This window comes from Lynx rufus, unplaced genomic scaffold, assembly GCF_022079265.1.
Source record: "Lynx rufus isolate CCGP_SWC_20201006 ecotype Redwood Valley unplaced genomic scaffold, mLynRuf1.p SCAF_16, whole genome shotgun sequence".
Classification (NCBI taxonomy): domain Eukaryota; kingdom Metazoa; phylum Chordata; class Mammalia; order Carnivora; family Felidae; genus Lynx; species Lynx rufus.
This window is the reverse complement of record NW_025814830.1, coordinates 39,395,621-39,417,992: the sequence shown is the minus strand read 5'-3', so window position 1 is coordinate 39,417,992 and position 22,372 is coordinate 39,395,621. Positions and strand designations below refer to the sequence as shown.

At 50.3% G+C, this 22,372-nt stretch overlaps 3 protein-coding genes across 6 annotated transcripts in view; 2 read left to right on the top strand and 1 right to left on the bottom strand.

Moving 5' to 3' along the window:
- The first annotated feature begins 978 nt into the window (after positions 1-978).
- Positions 979-6,875, top strand: CENPT (centromere protein T). Its single transcript, XM_047078598.1, has 13 exons — positions 979-1,149; positions 2,442-2,532; positions 2,673-2,760; positions 2,869-2,965; positions 3,086-3,222; positions 3,345-3,381; positions 3,594-3,742; positions 4,320-4,520; positions 4,753-5,058; positions 5,299-5,389; positions 6,196-6,372; positions 6,462-6,566; positions 6,641-6,875. The coding sequence occupies exons 1-13, from the start codon at positions 1,025-1,027 to the stop codon at positions 6,762-6,764; spliced, it is 1,728 nt and encodes a 575-aa protein (XP_046934554.1). The 5' UTR covers positions 979-1,024; the 3' UTR covers positions 6,765-6,875.
- TSNAXIP1 (translin associated factor X interacting protein 1) lies at positions 6,734-21,575 on the bottom strand. Of its 3 annotated transcripts, XM_047078594.1 has the most exons (17): positions 21,436-21,575; positions 19,596-19,677; positions 16,562-16,661; positions 12,672-12,784; positions 12,398-12,524; positions 11,166-11,259; positions 10,426-10,622; positions 9,881-10,016; positions 9,261-9,430; positions 9,021-9,180; positions 8,814-8,944; positions 8,554-8,679; positions 8,270-8,422; positions 8,057-8,166; positions 7,718-7,844; positions 7,495-7,601; positions 6,734-7,289 (listed from the first exon to the last, which is right to left on the bottom strand). In XM_047078594.1, the coding sequence occupies exons 2-17, from the start codon at positions 19,640-19,642 to the stop codon at positions 7,049-7,051; spliced, it is 2,139 nt and encodes a 712-aa protein (XP_046934550.1). In that variant the 5' UTR covers positions 19,643-19,677; positions 21,436-21,575; the 3' UTR covers positions 6,734-7,048. The 3 variants fall into 3 exon arrangements, with proteins under 3 accessions (XP_046934550.1, XP_046934549.1, XP_046934551.1); XM_047078593.1 differs by lacking the exons at positions 19,596-19,677; positions 21,436-21,575 and having other exon boundaries at positions 16,562-17,813; XM_047078595.1 differs by lacking the exons at positions 7,495-7,601; positions 19,596-19,677; positions 21,436-21,575 and having other exon boundaries at positions 7,214-7,289; positions 16,562-17,813.
- RANBP10 (RAN binding protein 10) overlaps positions 20,233-22,372 on the top strand; it is a 61,437-nt gene continuing 59,297 nt past the window's right edge. Inside the window, exons 1-2 of one of the 2 annotated variants that reach the window (XM_047078596.1) lie at positions 20,233-20,487; positions 21,285-21,396. In XM_047078596.1, coding sequence (XP_046934552.1) covers positions 20,253-20,487; positions 21,285-21,396 — 347 coding nt within the window. In that variant the 5' untranslated portion in view covers positions 20,233-20,252. The remainder of the gene's footprint in view (positions 20,488-21,284; positions 21,397-22,372) is intronic. The other variant, XM_047078597.1, reaches the window with a different exon arrangement.

Below are 22,372 nucleotides of genomic sequence, written 5' to 3'. Positions count from 1 at the left end.
CTGCTTAAATCCTTCCAGTGGCCTATTGCATTAAGAATAATGTCCAAACTCCTTTCCCAAGCCTGTAAGACCCCACATGGTCTGCTCCTTGCCTGTCTTACTCCTCCCTCCCTTGCTTCATGCACTCAGTATTTTCTTTTTTAAAAGTAGCAAATATAAAGTTTAATCAATTATGTAAAACACATAGACACCTCATCTAGGAGCAAAAGGATAAGACCATAACTCAGAACTCAAGTTCTAATTAAATTTCCATGAAAATTTAAGAAAGGCTGTCTTGGTGAAAAATGTGCTAATAGAGTCTCTAGCATTAACAGAACTTTGAAAGCCACATTTCGTCTCAAAATTGCACGTGTTTGGAGATCATAACATTTCTGCTGCATCACAAACAGCCCACTAGCTTTTGAGCCTGCAGCCTGGTCTCTTCTGAGGCTGAGTAGTTTTCACAAATGCAAATCTGACCAGATCACATATAGGATAAAATTATTTTTTCCTGGCCCAAGTGTGCCTACTAAACTAGGAGAGGGAGATGGGAATAAGAGACATTCTAATAGTGACTGCTATTTATTAAGGGCCTGGCTTACTATATATCAGACACTGAGCTAAACATTATCTCAATGAGGGGCGCCTGGCTTGCACAGTAAGTACAGCATGTGACTCTTGATCCCAGGATCCTGAAGTTGAGCCCCATGTTGATGTAGAAATTACCTAAACAAACTTTAAAAAATTATCCCATTGGATCAGTACAGGCCCCTATTAGGTGGGTATCATCGTCAACTTGCAGATGAAGAAACCAAGTCTTCGACTGATGACACACGTTTGCCCAGGTTCACTCCCTGGTAACAGTGCCTCCAACCCAGAGTTTACAACCACCGCGCCAGGGTCCCCTGAGCGGGTAGGGTTGGAACCGCAACTCCCGTGAGGCTGTGCGGCAGCCTCGCGGCCTGCCGACTCGCGAGAGTTGGCTCAAACGCGGCGGCGGGAAGGCGGTGGAGCGGCCCACCTGAGCAGTTGGGTGGGAGAGCGAATGGCTGAGGCAATGGCGGATAGCTACAGCCAGGACAGCGAGCCTACCACACGCACGTTGCTGCGGCGCGTGCTGGATACCGCGGACACACGCACCCCGCAGCGACGCCGAAGTGCTGGAATTGGGTATGTGAGGGCGCTGCGCGAGCATATGAGCAACCAGAAGGATTAGGGGGTTAGGTTTCCGTGGGAGACCCGTTTGGAAAGGGAAAGGGGAACTGAGTCTCGGAGAGGCGCAGGACTTAGGGTTCTGAGAACTGGCTCCACCCTTCTAGCTAGGCTCAGGTCAGCTGTTGGTGCCCGCCGCCCAGGGACTCCAGGCTGACAAGTCTCGGGACCACGGACCTCAAATCACGTTCGGGTCTTTGGGTTTCGGCCTCTGGTGAAGGATAGGCGCTCAGAATCTGGCCTTTTGGCCCGTTCTACGGGCCATCTTCCCCGACATCAGCCCAGAGTGTGTCCAAGCATCTGCCCTGCCTCCTGTGTGTCCTCCACCTTTCCCTGCACATTCACTCCCCTTTTCCTGGAGGGTCCTTCTGAAAGATGGGAAAGGAGCTATAGAGAACAGCCTACGTAGAATTCGGGAGGCAGGAACTAGAAAGATGTTTTGCTAGGGAGTAGGGAATTGGCTTGACGTAGTAGCAGTGACAGTGGACGAGGGCTGTGGTGAGCTCATGGTGCAGAGGGTGTGGAATTTGGCATCAGCCAGACAGGGGCAGTGCAGTTCTTTTATAGGCGCTGGGAAGCTGTTCGTTGTAGGTTTTAGACCTATAAGTGATGTGGGAGCTATGCCTTGGGAATTTGAGGGAGACTGGAAAGAAGAGACTAGGACTGGCATGACCCATGTAGAAGTTGCTGTCAAACCCTGACAGGCATTTAAAAGCCTTCAAAATATTTAAAATCCTTCTTGGGTTGTTATTTTTTTTAATGTTTATTTATTTTTGAGAGAGAGAGAGAGCATGTGCACTAGAGGGAGAGGGGCAGAGAAGGAGACAGGGAATCCCAAGCAGGCTCCGCACTGTCAGCACAGAGTGCGATGCTCAACCGACTGAGCCACCCAGGTGCTCCCTTGGGTTATTATTTTAATGTCAGGAATGGATACTGTTCCATTTGCTTCTCTTGTCTGTGTGGCTAACCTCTGCTTCTAAGAAAGTCAGTTCTGTAAAGGTTTCCTCAGTCCCTCTCTCTAGGTAGGTCATTATGGTCCCTCTCTATTCCCATAGCCCTCAGGTTCCCCTTCATCCACAACCTTGTTGATACAGAGCTGAGAACAGGCACTAGTGGAGGGGCAGGTGGTTTCTCGTTCCTTGGCCTTGAGGGAAAAGGGCTTTAGGCCAAGATTCCTGATGAAAGCACATCTCTGCATCCTCTAGTTTCCTGCCCCTACTTAATTCTCAGAGCAATTGGTCTTTACACAGTGCCCAGAAATCCCTACTTGAAACACCTTCCTCCAGGAGGTTGAGCAGCTCAACAAAGACGAATGCAAGGCGGCGTTCCCAAAGAGCCAGGGTAAGTGCCCCAGCCCATTGACCCCTACAGGGCTCTTGCTGCATTCAGGGGACCCTGAGGTCTAGCTCTGCTCTGGAGCCCACCTTGAGGGAATCTCAAGGCAAACAAACAGACTGATTACTTGATGCTTTCACCCAAAGTCTATTGGCAGATTGGCCCATGTTCAAACCAGTGGACACCTGGAGGAACAGACACCCCGGACTCTGCTGAAGAACATCCTTCTAACTGGTGAGTGAACACTGGCTTGCTGGTCGGAGTTAGACACCAGTCCCATGGTATCTCTCATTCAGGGCAGCCTGCCCTGCCAACCTTACTTTCTTCTTGCTATTTTGGCAGCCCCAGAATCTTCCATCATGATGCCAGAGTCAGTGGTCAAGCCAGTGCCAACACCGCAGGTGGTCCAATCCTCTAGACAGGAAAGCATTCGGGGCAGGTGCACAATGAATTCTCCCCCTTGCACTGGGCTGTTGGGTAGCTCTGATCAGGGAGCCTCTTGAGGGTCCCAGAAGCCAATATTGGGCTTCCTGGCCTGAGATAAGTTTCATCCTTGTAGCCTGGAGCTGCAACTTCCTGAGCTTGAGCCCCCTACAACCCTGGCTCTAGGTCTGCTGGCTCCTGGCAGGAGGAAGCGGAGGCTGAGATTGTCAGTCTTTCAGCAAGGAATAGACCAGGGGCTGCCTCTCTCCCAAGGTAAGACCCTGGACAACACTTGTGGCCACCCTCTTTTGTCCTCTGGAGAGGCTGAAGAGGCCTGAGACAGGGCTGTCATGAGCCTAGAACTTATCATGGTTTCTTTTTAAATTCTCTTGCAGAGCCTTGTGGGAATGCCAGTGCCTCTTCTCTCACCAGGTGCTGTTGTCTGTTTGGGGGTTGGTGGAGAGGCTTGGGGAGGGAGGTATTGATTGGGATGGAATCTGACCATATTGGTCCCTGCCAGTATTAACTTCATAGCATAATGGCTGTGTTCTTAGAGATGAGAGCCCCAGGGCAGATGGGAGTATTCTCCCCAAAATTGGGCTTCAGGTACTTGACTTTCCTTCATGGCTCCTCCCTCCCACCAGTTCCCTCAACTTGACCTTTGCCACACCTCTTCAGCCACAGTCAGTGCACAGGCCTGGTTTGGCTCGCAGACCTCCCACCCGTCGAGCTGTAGATGTGGGTGCATTTTTGCAGGATTTGCAAGATACTTCCCTGGCCTTGGCTTCTCCAGGTAAGGTTGAGATTTCCTTCTGCCCTGTGGGGAAAGCTCCCCCACTCCCATGGGAGGTATGCTGAGTTCAGGATTACTCCTCTGTCAGGTCAAGGACAGTGAGCAAGCCTGACTAGTAGGTCTATGAAGAGTTTCTGCTTCCTTTCTACATGATGTCCCTTGTCTAAATGGAGCCCCAGTCTTAGCCCCACATTCTTGAGAAGCTAGAGGGCTGAGGGTAGGAAAGGTGTGGTATGGTGACTGGAGCTTTTGGGGAGATTGATTGATAGGGCTCAGGTTTAAGGATCAGCTGGCCAATCAGAACTGACTGGGGAGCCTGCTTCCAGAAGACAAGTCAAATTTACTAGAGTAGGAGGATTCCAGGTAGAAGGAGCAGAGTGAGAAGTGGAGGCATGGGTGAGCAGTTTGGATGGGACAAGCTGTGGTGGGTGGGAATATTAGGCCTAGAAGCAGGAAGATCACTGTGGAAGCTCTCTTAGAATACTAGGAGGTTTTCTCTAAAGGTCACTTGGGGCAGACTCATGGAGCCCACTGCCCAGGCCCTGGTGACAGAGTGTCAACTGCCTTTGATCTCCAGGTAACAGCCTCAGAACCCCTGTTGCTACCCTGCCAACCGACACCGTGTTGGAGGACACTCAGCCCTTCTCCCAGCCCTTGGTTGGCCATTCCCCCAGTGTGTACCACTCCCTGCCCTGTCTCTCTTACACTGAGGCTAAAGATGCTGAGAAGGCTGTCAGTCACAGGACACAGAGGAGTGGGCCTAAGCTGCAGAACCACAGTGAGTATGTGGGCTTTTCCTTCCTCGGTCCCATTTGTGTGTCCTGCAGAGCCCCCTGGCTGTTGGTCCCTCTTAACGTCTCAGAGCAGAGTTAGTGTTGGGCCAGGATACTCCACAAACAAGTACCCTGGGTCTCCCTCTGGGCTTTTCTCCTCAGTGAGCTAGAATGGATTTTATTACTTTATCCTTGAGCTACATCCTTCTCTAACTTGTATTCTCTCCCTTGATTCAGGTCCTGGAAAACCAGCCCAACTTCTGGCAGGAAAGGCAAAGAAGGTTGATGCCCTTGCTATGAGCTTCCCAAACACCAGCAGTGCTATCGCTGGAGAAGATGAAGTAGAGCCCTTACAGGGTGGAGTTGGTGAGAACGCAGAAGAGAGGATGGAGGAAAGTTTGAGTGTGAGTGAAGTGAAGGACACAACAGGAACACAAGGATCTGTTAGGACAGACAAGTCTGACAGAAATGAAACGTCAGAAGCTGTTGAGGCCAAGGAGCCAGAGGGATCTTCAGGAGATGAGAACATCTCTGGTAGGACAGGTAAGGGTCCCAGTGCAGGGATGGGGGAGTGACTTGGTGACAGCTACATTCAGTCCCTAATCTGAGGAGTTGTATATCTGGGTTGTGTTTCTGGGCACAAGTAGACTTGGGTCAGGGAGACTCTGAGGGGCCCGTTGCTTAGCGGGCCAGACGTAAATGGGGCCCTTGAGGAACAGGACAAGGAGGCTGTGGGTCTTCAGAGTTGGGTGAGCCCCCTATAATCCTGCCCTTCCTCTACAGCAAGTCCAGAATTGGCCTCCAGCACCACTGAGTTTCTTCAGGCCAGGCAACTTCAGTTTCTTGAGTCAGCCCCACCGCCTAGCACTGCCATGTAAGATTCTCTGACCTTGTTTTGCATGGGCTTCTCGGGAAGGGAGCAGGCTTCTGAACTTGGCATTGAGTACCACAGGATTATCCCCCTTCTCATTAGTATGCAGATGATCACCCAGGAGAGCACCCTGAGGTGGGCTCAGTGAGGCTCACTGAGTACATCTGTCATCCTGGTGCATGCTTCCACATTCTGAGAGGAAACTGGGTAGGGGGATGTTTCTAAGTTAGTATATAGTCAGAGAAGGCTTCCTGGAGGACGATTAGCAGAATCAAATAGGCAGAAATGGGCTGAGGGGAAGGAATGTCCGTCCATACAGAGGCCTGAGGGTCATGGGCCTGAGCAAGTACCAATTTATGTAATAAATCTAGACTAGGACATTGGGTCCAGACTGGAGGATCAGGGCTGCAGGGAAAGACCAGGCCTCAGTGTGGTCCTCTGTCCCCACTACCCCTCAGCACATAGTTGGAGTTATTGGTTCAGGTTAGCCAAGGAGTAAATGGGCCCTAGTCTTGGCAGGAGCCAATAAGACTTGTTTTTTGTTTTGTTTTGTTTTTGTGTTTTGTTTTGTTTTTAAATTTATTTGTTTATTTTGAGAGCAAGAGAGAGAGAGAACCCCAAGTAGTCTCCACACTGTCAGCACAGAGCCTGATTCAGGGCTTGAACTCACGAACCAGGAGATCATGACCTGAGCCAAGATCAAGAGTCAGATGCTCAACCAACTGAGTCACCCAGGCACCCCAAGACTTGTTTTTGACTAGGGACCTCTTCACGTAGCATTTTAGCTAACTATCCACTCTTGCCCCCAGCTTATCCTCAGAGCCTCTGGAGCCTCTACCGACCAGGCTTCCTCCCAGGGCCAGAACCCTTGGCCCCAGGCCCCGTCAAGATCCCCACAAGACTGGACTGAACCACTATGTGAAACTCTTCAGCTTCTATGCTAAGATGCCCATGGAGAAGAAGGCTCTTGAAATGGTGGAGAAGTGGTGAGTCCTGGACACTCGGGGTGGGGAGAGGAGCCCCTCAGATCATGAACAGTCAGTTCAGTCTTTTCTACCCCAACCCTCTTTGGCAGCCTGGACAAGTATTTCCAGCATCTTTGTGACGACCTGGAGGTGTTTGCTGCTCATGCTGGCCGCAAGACTGTGAGACCAGAGGACCTGGAACTGCTGATGCGTCGGTAAGTGGGCAGAAGCAGGGAGGTGCTGGATGTGGGAGTGCTGACACTGATTCTGTATCTATCCTCTGCTACAGGCAGGGCCTGGTCAACGACCAAGTCTCTTTGCATGTGCTTGTGGAGCGGCACCTGCCCCTGGAATACCGGCAGCTGCTCATCCCTTGTGCATTCAGTGGCAACTCTGTCTTTCCTGCTCAGTAGTGGCCAGGACTCAACACTCACCCAGTCCCTACCTAGGGCCACTTGGCCCCACATATTCTTCCAGGTCTCCTCCCATCCCTCCTCACCATCAATAAAGTGTCACAAACAGAATGTGCTGTGTTTTGGTGCATATCCTGGGGCCAGCCAGGCCGGGACCAATACTCATCCCTCTTCTCAATTCCCCAGCACAACCTGGAGAATAGGTTCAGACAAATAATTTTATACTAAAAGTTAGGGGTTAGGAGCACTAGAGCACTGGAGCACTCAGGCTGCCCATAGCAGCCCTAGCTTGCAGGCTCCTGCTCTCGAGGCCCCATGCGCCTGAGGTCAATCATCTGAAGCTGTTCCAGGGCAATCTGGAGCTGTTCCACAATGCCTTCTTCCTTCTCTTCACCCTCCTCAGGCACTTCTGTCATGGAGAGCTGGAAGGCCTGGCTCAAATAGCTATTCAGGGTCTGTTTGTCCAGGCCGGGATCAATGTTCATCAGGGCTTCACGTACCTTGGGTAGGGTTACTTTATCATGGCTACCCCACAAAGAAAGAGAGATAGGCTTTGACCCTTCTGTACCCCAGACCCCAAGATGTCCTCTGCTGAACTTGAGCAGTATATAGTGCCCAGGAACAAACTCAGTGCACAGGGAGATCCAAGGCAATGAGATGCCACCCTGTGGCCCAACCTGCAGGATATGCCTATGGCTAAGTGGGCCTGAGGACCTCAGGAGTTACTCACAGTTCCAGGCCCAGCTCCTGCTTTAGCTCCTGTAAGTACTCATCCTTTTCATCCATGTACTGTTCCCACAGCTTTTGCACAAAGGGCATACTCTGGCCCTCCTCATCCTGGGAGGGTCCGTAAGGCAGGGTGAGGACATATTGGTTGGGGTCCAGCAGAGGCCAGGGCAGGGTTGGGCAAGTTCCTGGACAACTCCCACTCCCCGACACACACCCATACCTACCTCTATAAACAATGAGTGGTAGTTGAGCAAGTCTGCATTGCTACTGTTGGAATGCCAGCCCCCTGCCTCCATCAGCTGCTGGATTCTCTCTTCCCTCTTGAAGGGGAAGGTGCTCTTAAGGACAGTGCTATGGGGAGACACAAGGGCCAACAGGCCTGGCTCAGGCCTACCCACTTATCTTCCTGTACCACTCTGCCAGCCCCACTACTGCTCAAAAGGGACAACAAGTGTTGGGGCTGTGAGCCCTTCCTGTCAGGTTCCCCTTTCCCCTGCACACCTGGGAGCCTGGCCAGAGGAAATGTTGGGCAGGAGTTTGTGGTGGCTGGACTGGCCTCTCACCTTAAGTTTTCCATGGTTATCAGCCCCTCATTCTGACTGTCAGCATTTGTCATCTCCTTCAGCAACTGTACTACGGTCTCCTTCTGCTTGATGTACACACTCTCGCTCCTCTACAGGGAAGGAAGCATTGACTAAGTTGCTGCTTCCTGAAGTGATAGGGATAGACCTGGCCTATGGTGGGGACAAAGGGTGGAGGGCCAGGTCCAACCTCACCTTTCCCATCAAGAGTGCATAGAACTGGCTCATGACCTCATTAGAACGGAAGAGCTTGATATTTTCAAAAATGGTGTAAGCCCAGGCCATGGCATCACCAGGTCCAAAGCGATTCTCCAGGAAATTGAAGAAGAAATCTGGGAATTTCTCTTTCTGCAGGGTTGGGGACGACTGCTTAGTAACCCTGCCCCATGGTGGGTTAGCCCTCCCCCCTAACACCTTGATGGAATTCCCTGGAGGATTCTCAAGGCCACACCAGGCCCAAATGGCCCATAAGATCTGACCTGCTCCTCAACAAGACGTTCCTTCCAGGCATCTTTGAGTAGGTTTACCACATCCTTCTTGGTTGGCTTCTTGTTCTCCACAATGCCATCAAATCGAAGGAAAGAGGGGATGGCTTCCCCATAGCCCTGCAAGGTAGAATGTCAGCTCATCTCTGGGCCCAGGCAGAGCCCAAGATGGTTCCCCAAAATCTCAAGTCTTAGCAGCAAGGTCTGGCTGTTCTGACTCTGGCCCCAAGCCTCCCAAGCCCAGAGACCCCTACCAGACCAGGAAAGAAGTCTTTCTCCCGGAGCAGGCCCTCGCCAATCTCCTCCAAGAGCACATCCACCAGCTGGTCACTGTTTTTGCCCTCGGCCAGCATTTGCCAGCGATCTGGGCCCCCAGCCACCACATCTGCAGGTGGGAAGAGGGAGCTGGAGTCCAAACCACATCGTTGAGCACTCCCTGGGAGTCCAATGGCCATCATTACCTTCACACTTGGTCCAGTCAGGCCGTGGTGTAGAGGTGCGCTGGATCTCCTGGAGCTCAGAATAAAACTGGTCCCGCTCCTTCAGTGTGGTCATGTGCAACTGTAGCAGTATCTCGTGCTCCTTGCAGACCTCTTCATAGTCACCTCTCAGGCTGTTCAGCTACGGACAAGGTGATTGATCCTCGCTACCCACCTGCATGACCCTTCCCTACCCTGCCTGACCTGCCTGCCCACCAGCACCTGCTCTTGCAGATCCTTGTTGGTCTTCTCCTGCATTTCAAAGTCCCTCCTGGGCACCACATCTCCAAAGTTGGCTTTCATGGTGTTGAGTTCCATCTGTGTGCGGGTCAGGTCTTGCCGGGTCATCTTCAGAGCCAGTGTTAACTTAACAGGGTCCTCGCCCCAAATGCCTGTCAGGGTACCAGCCAGCTTGCATCACCCTGACTCTAAGGCCTGTAGCCCAGGGCAGGGTTAGAATGTTCCTCAGGGCTTGTTCCAGGTCCTTCTCTCGCTGCTTGGGAAGCCCTGGGTCTTTCCTACAGCACTAATATCTTACAACTTTGAGCTTAAACAGAGAAGTCCAGGACACGAAGTACCAGGCCTGTCCTGCTCTCAGGGAGTCTCAGTTGCCTCAGCGGCCAACAATTGTTTCCTACTTAAACAAGGAGTCTATGATTCTCAGTCCAGCTCAGAAGATCCACAGACCCAGGCAGCAGCAAGAATATCCCCACCCCACCCCACCCCACCCCCCAGCATTGTGAATGGGCATGGAATGAACAGATGTAGGAGAGTTGAATGGGGACGAGTGGCGAGACTCCTCTAGTGCCTCCTCAGGGGAGAGAAACCCACCTCAGGCTTACCTGGGGACTGGGCTAGTGACATGTCTTCCCGCTGGTACCGCAGCTCATTCAAGTCTGCAATGAGGATCTTGCGGGCATCTCGCTCACTGAGGTAGTGCAGGTACTCCTCAGCCAAATTCTTCCTCAGTTTGGACACCTGTTGGGAAGGTGGCTGTGTGGTCATGGGACTGTACTTAGCGAGCCATCAAAGGGGATGGGATGGATGCTGGGTGGCCACATCAGGGCCTGGGAAGAGAAAAGGTAAAAGAAGGAGGCTGGCCATTCCTGAGAATCCAACAAAGTGCCAATGCTTCCTCCTGTGGAGAAAGTCTGGGAGCCAAGAAGCAGGACTGCTATCATTTGGGGCCACATGGAACCAGTGCTAAGCCAAGGAGGAAGACAGAATGTGGAAGTAGGGCCTCTGGAGGTAGGTGGTGGCTCAGTATATCATTCCAGGCAGAAGGGTAGAGAGTTAGGGGTCACCTTAGTGCCCAAGGCTTCAGGTCACCCCTGGGCTGGAGGTAGCAGTAATTCAGGGAGCTGGTCACCACACTACTCCCATTCACCTCGCTCTGCAATGAGATCTTCTCCTCGTTCTTTTTGTCAATGAGTTTTAGCAAATTCATCTTCTCTTTCTTCAGCATGGAGATTTCATATCTCTCCTCAGCCCGCATGGCCAGGATCCTCTCGTTGCAGTCCTCATTCACAGTGACAAGTTTGGCCTTCAAGGGCTCCAGAGCCCGAATCTTCTCCCTCTGGTGGGCTAAGCAGGGACAGGTGGGAGACTACCTTTGGGACCATGGAGAACAAACAGCCAGGAGACACTGATCAAAGGTAACAGTGAGTGGCTATGTCCCTTGCAAACTCCAGGAGTCTATGCATGCCTTGTTCAAAACATGGCTCCTGCTTAAGGCCTTCCTGCATTGGCTTTTAAACCAGAGACACAGTTTAGTTGAGAACTGGGGTTTCATCTATGCCCTTTCTCTCTATAGCCTTTAGTCCTGTAGTTGTACCATGCCCGGCACCTCCTAAGCCTGGTTGGGAGCCTCTACTTCCCAAAGGTACTCACTTACTCCTGGGCTTCACTCTCAATAGTGAAGTTGCTCTCTTAACCATACTTCCCAAGGACAGGAGGTGGTTAGGTGCTCTATCACAGGACAGTGTAAGCAAAAAGGCTGAGCAAAGCTTGGTGACTTCAAGGCCTAATTAGTAGCTGCCCAACATGGCTGCATAACCCCAGAAGGTAAGAGTTGGATCCTCTCCATGCCTTCCAGACTGGACCCAGGCACAGAGGCTGCAGTCTTACCCAGCATCACCTCATATGCATTCTTGATGGAAGATAGCAACGGCTTGTACGTTTTAAAGTCCTCTATGAAGAACTCAAAGATTTCTCTGTAAGGCTGGCAAGAAAAGGGGACCTGTTACCTCCTGGCCTATAGCTGCCACTCTCTTAAGTTTAGAAATATTGTAGCATGAAGTTACCCGGTGACCCACATTCAAATAAATACCCCTGGGCACCACATGGGTCGCTCATTGCCAGGAAGCTGAGGGGTAGCTATGTCCCTCTCAACTGTTCTCTGGAGGCTGTTCTCCTGGTGCTATCTCTGAAGGCTAGCAGATGACCTGGGTCAGGGCTGTCCCTTCTGTATCTGAGCCCCACTTTGGCTCTCCAGGCAGCCAGCCTCCAAGCACTGTGCCTTAGTTAGCCTCTCACCATCATCCCCTTGCCATCTTACAGACCTGTGAGGACAGGAGGACATTCAAGCCTCTAGCTTTGTGTTCTCACCTCCAAGTAAAGGTGTGGTTTCCTGTCCAATTTGGACACAAGTTTTGGGGCACAGCATTATGTCCTGGAATTAGCACAGGCTCTAGAATCAGTCCTGAGTTCATATCCCAGCCCTACCACTTCATAGCTGTATGCCTTCTCTGAACTTCTGCTTCCTTGTTGATGAGGTACCTTCAGCCTATGAGATTGTATACAAGGCCTCATTCAGGGCCTAGCACACAGATGGTGCTCAGCAAGTGTTTCTATCTGTGACTAAGTCAGAAGTAAGGGATTTCCTGTCATCATCCCTGTTAGAACAGGGATTTGGTGATTCCCTCCTTAGTATGTACCAGAATCTAATCTGCATCTAAGTTTCTCTATGTGTCTGGGCTAAGTTCCTCAAGCTTGAGTCTGTCATCTCTGGGCTGGTGAACACCATATGACCCTTGCTTGCCCAATTGCCAGGATTCAGGCTCCATTCACTGATGTCCAACAACCCAAACTAGGCACTGGGGATCACAAAGCTGAAGGAACTGGAGACAGCATCCAGTTCACCTGACTCAGGTGTGAAACTCAAGGCTCAGGAGAGTTTTGGTTCCAGCTTTGCCTGCTCGCTGACTTTGTCATAGAACCTGTTTCCCTTACCAGGAATAGGGACCCAAAAGAGAAGGGAGAGGATAGTCTCTCCTGAAGTCTGAATGCTGAGTCCTAGTGAGTAAAGTTTCCTCCCACCTGTCCTCCTGCCCTCCCCACAGTTATTCTGTGGCTCTGACCTGCAACCTCAGCTCCTGGGCAGAATCTGTGCTCAGGTCCAGCAGGAGAAGCTCCTTGCGTAGGTAGTTCTCTAGCTGCTCCAGGTACCTCGGCTTAGTAGTGCCCAGGGGCTGCTGCTGCCAACTACTGCAGGGTATGGTGGGATGAGATGTGATGGGCACACCATGGGGCTCTTGCATCCTTGGTCTGGGGCAGCACACACCCCTGTGCTGTCTCTGGGCCCAATGCTGGGTCTGTACCAGCCCATCCACCACAGTGCTGACCCTGGCTTACCCTGCTCGTTTCCGGTAATCATATGAACAGGGCTTTCGATTATGCAGAATGGTCTGACCACTGGTGTATGTGGGCCATGGGGACAGGTGACCACCAATGGAGAACTGACAGGACTGCAGGAAGAGACAGGTGAGGTTACCAAGGCAACATTGCTCCCATTCCTGATGCTCCTCTCCATCATCCTCCTTCTATTCTTAATTCCGCCCCCCCCCCCAACATCTCTTTCTCTCTTTTTTAAGTAGGCTCCATGCCCAACATGGTGCTTGAACTCATGACCCCAAGATGAAGAGTCACATGCTATAGCAACTGAGCCAGCCAGGCACCCCTCTCTAACATCTCTCTCTGTCTTTTTAAATGTTTATTTATTTTTGAGAGAGAGAGCGAGAGCGAGCAGGCAGGGGAGGGGCAGAGATAGATGGAGACAGAATCCAAAGCAGGCTCTAGACTCTGAGCTGTAAGCACAGAACCCACCATGGGGCTCAAACTCATGAGCGGTGAGATCATGACCTGAGCCAAAGTCAGATGCTTAACCAACTGAGCCACCCAGGCACCCCCCAACATCTCTTAATATGGTTCATAATTAAGAATGTGGGCTCTAGCACCAGGTAGTGACTAAAGCCAATGCAGATTACCAGGTAGGGATGGGCCCTGACTGGAGGGGACCAGAAAAGGCTAACATCTTGGAGGAGGAGGTGATAATATCTGTGATGTTCATTCAGTAAAACTTGAATACATATATGAGAGGAACTGAGGCCACTCTGGGAGAGGGGGTGTGTCTCAGGTTTAAAGGTGGGGCACACAGACTGCCTGGGTAGCACTAACACCTCAGGGAAACAGCAAGAATTTTTTTTAACATTTTCATTTATTTTTGAGAGAGAGAGAGAGAGAGAGACGAGAGAGCAAGGGGGATACAGAATCCGAAGCAAGCTCCAGGTTCTGAGCTCTCAGCACAGAGCCTGACGCGGGGCTCAAATTCATGAACCACAAGATCATGATCCGGGCCAAAATCAGACACTCAACCAACTGAGCCACCTAGGCACCCCAACAGCAAGAATTTTAAAGAGCTACGGGGGCGATTGGTTGGCTCAGTCGGTTGAAAGTCTGACTTCGGTTCAGGTCATGATCTCACAGTTGGTGGGTTCGAGCCCTGCGTTGGGCTCTGTGCTGGCAGCTCAGAGCCTGGAGCCTACTTCAGATTCTGTGGCTCCCTCTCTTTCTGCCCCTCTCCTATTCATGTGCTCTCTCTCTCTCAGAAATAAACATCAAAAAACAATTTAAAAAAAAGAATTTTAGGGGCACCTGGGTGGCTCAGTCGGTTAAGCATCTGACTTCGCCTCGGGTCACGATCTCACAGTTCGTGAGTTCGAGCCCCATGTCGGGCTCTATGCTGACAGCTTAGAGCCTGGAGCCTGCTTCAAATTCTGTGTCTCCCTCTCTCTCTCTGCTCCTCCCCCGCTCATGCTCTGTCTCTCCTTCAAAAAAAAAAAAAAACTAATAAAAAAAATATGAAAAAAAAATAATTTTAAAGAGCAATGAATAGGGGCCAATGTCCAAGGAGAGCAGGCTGGTTGAGGCTGAGGCCTGGGGTGGCCAGTGTAGAGGGAGTCAAGAGATGGAGCAGCAGCTTTATGCAGAAGGGCTGTCCTCAAAGCCTTACTTATGACTGTGGAAAAATTAATAAATTCCTAAATACCCAGAAATTAGAAAACTCCTAAATGTCTAAAAAATAAAAGCAGTCATGAAATGTTTACAAAAAGATTTAATGTGGAAATATGCTAACCCTACAGCTCTAAGGGTTAAGTAAAGCCTGAAATTAAGGAATAAGCACAACTAGGTAAAAATGGAAGTCTAGAAAAAAACAAGAAATAATGTAAAAAGTTATCAACAATTACTATTCTCTAATGATAGGCCATTGGATGCTTATTTTTCTACAACTGTACATTTTTCAAAAATTTCTGGGATCCCGGGGGGGGGGGGTGGGGCGGTGGAGGGGCTCAGTCAGTGGAGTGTCCCACTTGGGCTCAGGTCATGATCTCCTGGTCTGTGAGTTCAAGCCCACATCAGGCTCTGTGCTGACAGCTCAGAGCCTGGAGCCTGCTTTGGATTCTGTGTCTCCTTCTCTCTCTCTCTGCCCCTCTCCTGCTCATGCTCTGTCTCTCTCCATCTCTCAAAAATGAATAAACATTAAAAAAATTAAAAAAAAAAGAAAGAAAGCGTTAAGATTTCTTTTTGTTTGAGTTTGAGAAGAACTATCAAGAATAAAATTTTTAAATAGTTAAAAAGAGAGTAAATAAAGTATAAATAGGCAAACTCGAAAAATGAGAGAATTAAAACTGCTAAAAATCAAGCCAGAAAAACAGTTTTTTTGAAATTTTATCAAAATTGTGATTTTGTGCCAATTCTGAAAGACATCTGGGAATTTGTCAAAGAAGCATCTAACCCTAGTGAACTGGTAAGTTTTTCAGACTTTCAAAAGGCCAGGACTTGTGTTCTGTCTGCCGTTTGTGTGGGGAGAAAACATGGTCATCCTACATTGATTCTGGGGCAAGTGCGGCTTCCAGGTCGTTGTTATCATTACTGGCTGGCCTCCACCAGCCGACGGGTGCAAAATGTTTCACTGGGGCTCCTACCTCTCTGCTTCCTCCTGAGGGTGAAAATGGGAAGGGGCGTGGCCAGGGGGCGGCGTGAGGGAGTAATGCCCTCTGGTGGTTAAGAATGGTGGTGCCCTCGCAGGAAGAAAGTGCTTAGGCCCAGGTACACGGTAGGATGGCAGCTGGGTGGAGGGGGGAGCATGTGCCCCGTTATCGGTCTTCCGAGGCCCTGGCTGCGCTTGGTCTCTGCGAAGAGTCCACACTGATTCCCTTTCCCTCTCTGGAGTCTGGGTCCCCACGTTGGGAATCTCCAGTTTCATAAAGTGTGGGTCCCATGTGTCTTTAAATTCCCCATAGGGGACACACACAAAGAAAACCACCACACAGCACATAATGCTCCACTGTGAACTGGAGTTATAAGTTTGCTAAACTGTGTGTGTTTTTTTAAAGTCGGTTTGCTAATTAAATAATTACAACCCTATGATTGTATCAACAAAAGTTCAAAAGTACTTAATAAGACAGCATTCATTTTTTTTTTTTTTTTAAGTAAGCTGTACGCCCAACATGGGACTTGAACTCAAAACCCAGAGATCAAGAGTCTCACACTCTACGGACTGAGCCAGCCAGGTGCCCCAAGACAAAATTCATTTTTATATAAAAAAATTAAAAGAACAGGAATGGTGGAAGGGCAGTTTCCTGAGGCTAGTAGAGTCTCTTGCCGCCAACCCAGAGCCAGCAACACAAGGGGGTAATAACATCTTTTTACTCCTGATTTCACACATTTACTCACAACATTATGGAGCTCTCAACATATGCCAAACACTCAAGTACCCTATCAGCGATCAGGGCCATACAGAAAAAAAAAACAAAACAAACAAACAAACAAAAAAAAAAAAACAAAAAAAACCATATAGTCACAGCCCTGAAGGACCTTGGTAGATCTGGTGTGACCATCCCAGCATCTAGCACAGTGCCTGGCATATGGCAGGCTGAATGAAAAAATGAGGTCCACTCCAGAACATTGAGCTGCAGGGGAAGGGTGTCGGGGAGGAGCTGTCTCTCTCTGCCAGGGGAGGTCTGGAAAGGCTTTTCAGATGAGTTGCAACCAGTTTGCACACCTCTACCCTAAAGCCTGATGGGTCTGGCCACTGTAAGCCACGCTTCCCTGACTGGAGAGAAGCTGCTGGCTTCTGGGGGGGTGGCATGTTTCAGGTGGGTGGTGCTTTTGGGTTGCAGAGAGGGAGGCAGCTAGGGTCTGGGAGCTGACATTTGGGTTTCCAGCAAGACATTGCCACTAACCAGCGTCTTCTGTCTCTGGGAAAACTTTCGGTTCTGGGAGCTCTTGGTTTCTGTGAGGTAGGAGTCATCTACGGTCACTCCTGAAGGCTGTGTGTGTGTTCTGCACAGAGAAGGGGAAGACAGTGGTAGATGACAGAGCTCTGAGTAGGGAGAGCACCTCCAACCTTCCCAGATCAACAGGACATGGCCTCTTTTCCCTGCAGAGCTAGGCTCTGGGTCTTCCCAGCAGTGCCTACAGATTCCCAGAGATGTTACCAACAAGTTCCTGGCCATGGGCCCAAAACATTTTCCTACATTCCTGGAAACCTTCTCATGCTGAGGATCTTATCAATCCCTACAGTGACAGGATAACTTCATGAGTGCCCTACATGAGCCCAGAGAACTCTGTGGACTTAAACTTTCATTCAGTGTTCAGAGGAGTTTCATGTTTGTGACTGGCACATTCTGGGGGTGTGATACCAAAGACAGGTGTTAGGACAAGAAGCACAAGGTCTGAGGTCCAAGAGCTGGTGTGTGAGTCCCCATCCTGCACTTACTGGCTGAAAGGCCTGGGGGTTGACATTTGGGGTTCCAACAGGAACCCCCAGGCAAGCCATTTGACCTCTCTCAGCCTAGTATGCTCATAAGGAAATGGAGACAATTCTTGCTTTTCCTATCTTATAAAGTTGTTGTGAAGTTTAATACGAGGAAAAGAGATATGCAAAAACAGCCTGTAAACTGCAAGGAGCTGTGCAGATGTTAATGATGACAGTAAGATGGGAGAAAAGTTGATTCTAAGAAGGTCTTTAGCTCCTAGACCTCTTGGGAGGGAGTGCCATCCTTCCTCAAGCTAGGAAGGCATTTGGGGATCAACAGGGAGGGCTGCCCTGGGAAGGCAGATCCAGGTGAAGAAAAGGGAAAAGTAATTCCAGAAATCCATGGTGGCAGTGGGTGGGGGTCATTTATGCTGCCAGACAGACCTGTGTCTTCATTCCCTTTGCTAGCCAATGACCTTGGGCATACTGTTTAACCTCTCTGAACCTCAGTGTCTTTGTCTATAAAAGTGAGACTGGGACTACCTGTATTCCAGAGAAGTTGAGAGCAGTAAATGTGAATCTAGATGGGAACCTAAGGACTTGGTTCCTTAGTCCTACTCCATAGAGCGGTGACACCCCAAACGCTAGTCCTCTCTTATCTCTCAATGGGACAAGTATGAACAAACCATATCAGGGGCGCCTGGGTGGCGCAGTCGGTTAAGCGTCCGACTTCAGCCAGGTCACGATCTCGCGGTCCGTGAGTTCGAGCCCCGCGTTGGGCTCTGGGCTGATGGCTCAGAGCCTGGAGCCTGTTTCCCATTCTGTGTCTCCCTCTCTCTCTGCCCCTCCCCCGTTCATGCTCTGTCTCTCTCTGTCCCAAAAATAAATAAAACGTTGAACAAACCATATCAAATAAACAGCAGCTATAGAAAAGGAAGGGTTTTTGCATTCGTGCACTCTCTCCATCTCTCAAAAATAAATAAACATTAAAAAAAAATAGTCACATGCTCTACTGACTGAGCCAGTAGGGGACTGCCCCTATATTTCTTCTCTTCTCTTCCTTCCTTTCTTCCTTTTGATACTTTTTTTTTTTTACAGTTTATTTATTTTCGGGGAGAAAGTTCAAGCCGGGGAGGGGCAGAGAAAAAGGAGGACAGAGGATCCGAAGCAGGCTCTGCACTGTCAGCTTCAACAGTGCTGGGCTTGAACTCACAAACTGCAAGATCATGACCTGAGCCAGAGTCAGATGCTGAAGCAACTGAGCCACCCAGGCACCCTATGCTTTCTTCTTCTTCTTCTTCCTCTTCTTCTTCTTCTTCTTTTTAATGTTTATTTTTGAGAGAGAGAGAGAGAGAAACAAAGCTTGAGTGGGGGAGGGGCACAGAGAGAGGGAGGGAGACACAGAATCCGAGCTGCTGGCACAGAGCCCCATGCGGGGCTCGAACTCACAAACCGCGAGATCATGACCCAAGCTGAAGTTGGTGTCTTAACCAACTGAGCCACCCAGGTGACCCCCTATGCTTCCTTCTTAAAATAGATGGGGATTCTCCTTCTGAATCCATTTCATATCCCTTTCAAACATGACTGCAGTTTCCTAAATCATTCCTGTGCTGGGTAACAACACTCTTTCTCAAGCCTGCTGCCTGGTTCTTATAGTTTCATTCTAACTCTGGATAAAATAATCAAATTGGCAAACAATTTCCTGACTTTTGTAGGCTTTCTCTGTTGAGGTAGCAAACCCTGAAGGATTAGAGTTTAGGTGAGATCAAGTTTTTGCGTTGGAAATGAGTAGAAGAGAGAAACTACGTTCATTAAACAACCGAATGTTTAGTATATGCAAGAACTGTGATGAGAGCTTCGCATATTCTGCCTAAAATTTCCCGGCAATGTTTGTGAGGTGGGCTGTAACATCCCCACGTTTGAGATACAGAAGCAGAAGCCCAGAACTTAAGAGACTTCTTGGGTTCCCAAAGCTAGAAAGACATTTACCCCCAAAATTTGTCTTATTATGTACATTTTGTGGCTTTCCTGGCTAATAGAACTTGTCAAATTTTGCAATGCCCAGAGGCTGCAACCTCTGAATAGACAGCAATTCGATAAGCATCTTTGCCATAAACCAATGGGTGAAGAGGCCATTTATCTCTGTGGCTAAGAGCTAAGAAGTCTCACATGGCTGGGTTCAAATCCTAGCTCCACCACTTGTAAACGTGTGAAACACATGATCTCTCCAGACTTCTATTTGTAATGGAAGTATCCAGAAGATATTACTACTTCATAGAGTTGTGAGTTAAATATGCTATATATAAAGCAGTTGGCACATCATATACGCTAAATATAAAGAGGCTGGCTCTTACTAATGTTAAAGTGCGCCAGCTCTTTTGCTAGCACGTAATGTCCGCATTCTGTTTCTGCCCCAGCGATCCGGTGGGGCTGAAGCCCCGAATCAATGGACAGAAGCTTTTCTCTTTCTGCAAGTTCTCCAAACCCTCCTCTCCGCCCTCAGTCTGGCCAGCGCCTACCTCGAAGTGGTCGCGAAGCTGGAGCACCGCGGCTTCGGGGAGGCCATGACCCTCGGGCAGCCGGACAGCCAGCATCCACTGCCTGTGAAATTGTGGTAGTGTACAGCCGGTCGCTATGGCGACCAGGCCCCAGCATCCCAGAGGCGGGGGCGGGGTCAAGATTGTGCCACGCCCCCTCACCCCAAGGCCGAAGGCTGGGAGGAAAGCCAGTTAGCAAAGGTGGACTCGGACCCGGGAGCAGGGTTCCCTCAGTCAATCACTACAGTGGACTTGACCCTAGCTATCACAACTGAGGCGAGGGGATAAACAGAGGCAGTGGGGGAGAGAGGGAAACTGAGGGCCTGGAGCTACGTTGCCAGCGGGAATTGTAGTTTTTGGTTTCTTGAAGTCTCTGCCGGGCAGGCTTATGACTGAGCAGATTTGTACTACATCTCCCTAAGTTCTTTACGATCCCGGGTTGGCCCGCCTCTGGAGAGCTCTGCATTGTGGGATATGGAGTCCGAAATGTGGCGAGGCGTGGCAGTGTCCAAAGAGAGATGCCGGACTCGGACTCGGTTTCCCTGCGACCTCAGTAGGCTCGCGGGCCATTGGCTGAGCGGGGAGGATCTCGTCCCGCTCCTCCCCGCCCCCAGTGACACAATAGCAGCTCCCTCCAAGATGGCGGCGGCGACGGCGGACCCGGGAGCTGGGAGCCCGCAGGCTGGAGATTCCTCTGGCGGGGGCGCTGGGGGCGGGCTGCCGTCCCCAGGGGAACAGGAGCTGAGTCGGCGCCTGCAGCGCCTGTACCCCGCGGTCAACCAGCACGAGACGCCGCTGCCGCGCTCCTGGAGCCCCAAGGACAAGTACAATTACATCGGCCTCTCCCAGGGCAACCTCCGCGTCCACTACAAAGGTATCGGCCTGTTTGGCCCGCTGGGGTCGGGCGGAAGGCCAGAGCATCTGTGGGGCGGCGATGCTGCCCGCCCCTGCCCCATCACGTCCCTTCCCGGGCCTGGGTGCTTCGGGTTAGGCCTTAGCCCCTGTGGGGTGTCCGGGGTGTTGAGGCTGACCAGGCCGAGGGTCGACTGCCTAGACTGCTCTTCTCTGAGACACCTAATGTCAAGAGAACTGCAACAGGTGTCCATACCCAGTGCTGGGCTGGAGCTTCCACCCCTGGGGGCCTTCCTGCTTGTCCTGGGATAGCTCCCAACTCCAGCTGAACCCTTCACCACGGCTTAGTTTTTGGAGTGTCTGAAGAAAGGGGTGGTCACATCCCCTCCATTAGCCAGAAGCCTGTGGGTTTGCTCATCTGCCAGACATCACAGACAGGTCTTGGAGTTTTCTACTAAAGTTGAGGGGGGTGGTCTTCCAGAGCTCCTCCACCTCCCCTCCTCTCCCAGGTGGACTGCCTGTATTCTGGAGAGACCGCCAGCAGCACTTGGAAATCTCTCACATGTATGCATATTGCCCGTACCCTCGTTTAGTTTGTATGGGAGACAGTGTCTCTGGCAGGGCTGCTGTTCACAGGAGGAGGTGAGCCAAAGGTGGGAGGTTTATGTGTTTGCTCAGTTGTTGTTTAGTTGTTCCTTGAACAATGTAAGGGCTTCCTCTAGCCACGAAGGGTTCACCCCTTCGTTGCCATGGAGCAGTAAAGAATGAGGTTTCTATTTACATTTCTTCTGAAATTTCTTCCTTGCTCTCTCCTATTAGGTCATGGCAAAAATCACAAAGATGCTGCCTCAGTGCGTGCCACCCACCCCATACCTGCTGCCTGTGGCATTTATTACTTTGAGGTGAAGATTGTCAGCAAAGGAAGAGATGGGTAAGCCCCTTCTTACCACCTTTTTCCCCCAGCACTGACCTGTTTCCTGTGGTCAGAGTTTGATGACTCCTGGCTGACACTTGTGACTGATGTGAGCTGCTGAGCCTCACGGGTCTGGGCTGCAGAGGGTTGAATAGTGGGCTGCCTCTGTTTCCTGACTGTGAGCATGGCCTGGTGTAAGCAGAAGCCCTTGGTAGCAAGCATTGGGGGTAGAGGAGGGGACTTCTCTTCAGTGATGATGTAATGAAATACCTCACAGGTCAGGGAAACAAGTAACAAGTTTACATTAACAATTCAGTGTCCAGAATGGGATTTCCCCTACTGCTATATGGCGTTTGTGACTTCCCTCCTTTCACATTCTTGCTGTATTCAGGGTTCCTTTTTATGGCATTTAGTCATGTAGAGGCCCTTATAGGCTTCAAAGGGATAGTAGAGTCTTCACAGCATTCATCACAGCTGTGGCAGTCACTGGCCTGTCATCTCAGGGTAAACATCATGCACATGGTCAGAATCAGGTGACCTTGCTGCTCATAAACTTGTTTTTCAGTCCAGGGATTTGAACACCAGTTGGACCAGCTTTAGGAAGGTCCTCATTAAAGTCAGCATTAGGGAGGCTCCCCATTTTAGGGTGATCTAAGCAGACACAGGAAATCAAAGGGGAGATTTTTCAGTTTTCTTTTTTTCTTCCTTCTAGTCAACCTTTTTTACCATTGATTGTGACAAAGCAGATGTTTAACTTATAAAAGAACATGATTTCAGCTGTCTTGGAAAGGCTTTCCTCATCAGACCTTAAATCTGATGTGGGAAGTTTGCCAACTACACCAGTGACCTTCGTGCCAACCCTGAATGTGTGTTCTTGAGCATTCAGAATACTTCCTCTCTCTTAGGGACTGCCCCTCTTATGGTGCATGCAAAATGCCCAGCCAACGGGCTGTGCTGGGGGAGGATTGCCATAGTTGGAGGTTTGCCTGCTTCC